Source organism: Rhagoletis pomonella, unplaced genomic scaffold (genome assembly GCF_013731165.1).
Source record: "Rhagoletis pomonella isolate Grant_MI unplaced genomic scaffold, Rhpom_1.0 Rhpom_scaffold_00093, whole genome shotgun sequence".
NCBI lineage: Eukaryota > Metazoa > Arthropoda > Insecta > Diptera > Tephritidae > Rhagoletis > Rhagoletis pomonella.
The window spans coordinates 1-3465 of NW_023458647.1; the positions used below are offsets into that span (position 1 = coordinate 1).

At 50.0% G+C, this 3465-nt stretch overlaps 1 protein-coding gene across 1 annotated transcript; it reads left to right on the top strand.

Annotated features, from left to right (window-relative positions):
- Window positions 1-35: 35 nt before the first annotated feature.
- Window positions 36-462, top strand: LOC118749946 (uncharacterized protein K02A2.6-like; the record flags this gene model as incomplete). Its single annotated transcript, XM_036484702.1, is given in 1 exon segment — window positions 36-462. A coding segment is annotated over 1 exon segment (205 nt), but the record flags the coding sequence as incomplete, so codon positions are not given.
- Between the last annotated feature and the right edge of the window lie 3003 nt (window positions 463-3465).

Sequence of the window (3465 nt, forward strand, 5' to 3'; positions counted from 1 at the left end):
TGCGCCAGCCGGATTTATCAAGCAGGCTAGCTCGATGGTCCCTCAAATTACAAGGCTATAGGTTCAAGATAGAACACCGAAAAGGGTCATTGAATGTTGTCCCGGATAGCCTGTCACGCCAAAACTTCGACGAAATCGCTGATCTTGAAGTCCGTCCGCTCGTTGATCTGAAGTCGTCCGAGTTTTTGTCAGAAAAGTACGAGAAATTAATTAGTCACGTCCGAAATAATGAAAGCCATCTTCCCGGCCTACAAATAATGGATAACCATATTTACAAACGCAATGAACACCCCAATGGTGATCCCGATTGCGAAGCTTTTAACTGGAAACTTTGGATTCCAAAAACTTTAGTTCGTCCGGTCATTGAAAATGCCCATTGTCCACCAAATAAGTGTCATGGAGGTATAGCTAAAACCTTGCAGCGTTTATGGCTTAATTTTTACTGGCCTAATATGTCTGCCGGAGTGCAATGGGGTATAGTCATTGCGCTGGGTATGCAGTTACAGTTGCATGGCTATACTCAATCCCGACTCTTGCGTCCTCGTTCGCGCACTCTGGGCAACGTGAGCAACCCATGTGCGAGATGCGGTAACCAACCCGAGTGGAGCCTTGGGTCACGGCAGAAAGAGAGGGAGCTTCGGTGGGGCCACTCTGTCTTATTCGGTTTAAGGGCTCACTGAAGTCTGCAGCGTCTGTTCACCAGTAGGTGCGGCTGCAAGCGGGTGTCTGCTTGGAGCAAGCGGCTCGCTATATAAACGTGTATTTGGTTGCGAAACCACCCCCGTCCCAGCAATGGGTTGTGCGTTGGGCTTGGGACCCGTCACGTAAAAACCACTTCCAGTGAAGAAGCAAGGCAAAGCCTCGGATGAGACCCCCCCCTTATGATGACGACCACGGCAAATGTTTAAAGGACTACGATTTGAGGGCATGCACCTGGAATGTCCGGACCCTTAATGGGGAAGGTGCCTCTGCCCGGCTGGTTGATGTCCTCGTAAGGACAAAAGCTGACATCACCGCCATCCAAGAAATGCGTTGGACGGGGCAAGGCAAACAATGTCTGGGGCCTTGCGACTTCTACTACAGCTGCCATGTAAAGGAGCGCAAAATCGGAGTTGGATTTGTAGTGGGAGAGAGACTCCGTCGCCGAGTACTGTCGTTCACTCCGGTGGACGAGCGTCTAGCCACAATCCGCATCAAAGCGAGATTCTTCAACATCTCGCTCATCTGCGCCCATGCCCCGACGGAAGAGAAGGATGAGGCATCCAAGGATGTCTTCATGATATCAAAATCGTGCTTGGCGACTTCAATGCCAGGGTGGGCAAAGAAGGGATCTTTGGAACCACCGTCGGAAAATTCAGCCTCCACGACGAAACGTCCGACAACGGATTGAGGCTGATCGACTTCGCCGGGGCCCGAAACATGGTAGTACGCAGTACTAGGTTCAAGCATAAAAAGATCCATCAAGCTACCTGCCTGTCTCCGGATCGAAAAACGAGAAACCAAATCGATCATGTTGTGATAGACGGAAGGCACGCTTCCAGTGTTTTAGACGTACGCACACTCCGAGGCCCAAACATCGACTCGGACCACTATCTTGTTGCAGCCAAGATACGCACCCGCCTCTGTGCAGCAAAAAATGTGCGCCCAAATATGCAAGGAAAGCTTAACGTCGACAAGCTGCAATCACAACAGACAGCCAGCGCTTTCGCTACTCGACTCTCACACCTGCTCTCAGAGAGCACTCTTCAACAAACCGACATATGCGAGCAGTGGAACCACATTTCCCGCTCATTAAGTACCGCCGCCGAAGAAGTAGTCCGATTTCAGCGAGCCCGAAAGAACAACTGGTACGATGAGGAGTTTCAGAAAGCTGCAGAGAAAAATGATGCCGCCTACAGGGCCACGCTGCGATCGGGCGCAACGCGCGCTATGTGGGACCGCTATAGGGATCTGAAGAGGGAAGCGAGACGTATTTGCCGCAACAAGAAGAGAGAGGCAGAAATACGTGAGTGCGAAGAGCTTGAAATGCTGGCCGACAGGAGGAATGCCCTGTAATTTTACCAGAGAGTTAAGCGACTTACGGAAGGTTTAAAGACCGGGGCGCACTCCTGTAAGAACAATAATGGCGACCTAGTAACTGATGTCCAGAGCGTACTTAAATTATGGAGGGAATACTTTTCCGCCCTACTAAATGGTAGCAGCACGGAAAGTTGTGGAGAAGAAGAACCCGAGCCCGCAGTCGATGATGACGGAGTCGACGTTCCACCGCCTGACTATGACGAGGTACGTATAGCAATAACGCGGCTGAAAAACAACAAAGCCGCTGGAGCTGACAGCCTGCCAGTTGAGCTATTCAAGTACGGCGGCGAGAAGTTGATAAGGTGCATGCATCAACTCTTGTGCAGAATATGGTCAGATGAACGCATGCCCGACGACTGGAATTTAAGTGTGCTCTGCCCAATCCACAAGAAAGGTGACCCCGCCATTCGCGCCAACTACCGCTGGATCTGCCTTCTAAGCATAGGTTACAAGGTCTTATCGAGCGTATTGTGTGAAATACTGAAGCCCACCGTCAATGAACTGATTGGGCCTTATCAGTGTGGCTTTAGACCTGGCAAATCCACCATAGACCAGGTATTCACAATACGCCAAATCTTGGAAAAGACCCGCGAGAAAAGGATCGACACTCACCACCTATTTGTCGACTTTAAAGCCGCTTTTGACAGCACTAAAAGGAGTTGCCTATACGCCGCTATGTCTGAATTTGGCATCCCCTCAAAACTCATACGGCTGTGTAAAATGACGTTGAGCAATACCACCAGCTCCGTCAGAATTGGAAAAGACCTCTCCGAGCCGTTCGCCACAAAACGGGGTTTCAGACAGGGCGACGCCCTTTCATGTGACTCTGATGTTGGAGAAGATAATAAGAGCTGCAGAACTGAACCGCTCAGGAACAATTTACTACAAGAGCGTGCAATTGCTGGCTTATGCCGATGACATCGACATCATCGGTAACAAAAACCGCGAAGTCTGTTCTGCCTTTTCCAAGTTGGACGAGGACAAGACGAAGTATCTCCTGTCATCAAACAAACAGTCACCACATTCGCGCCTTGGCACCCACGTCACTGTTGACAGTTACAATTTCGAGAAAGCAGAGAATTTCGTTTACTTGGGAACCAGCATTAACACCGATAATAATGTCAGCATTGAAATCCAACGTAGAATCACTCTTGCCAATAAGTGCTACTTTGGACTGAGTAGACGGAGTAAAGTCCTCTCTCGACGTACGAAAACCACGCTCTATAAGTCACTCATCATGCCCGTGCTGGTATATGGCGCAGAAGCATGGACAATGACAACATCCGATGAGGCGGCTCTTGGGGTGTTTGAGAGAAAGATTTTGCGGAAGATTTACGGTCCTTTACGCGTTGGCGACGGCGAGTACCGCAGACGATGGAACGATGA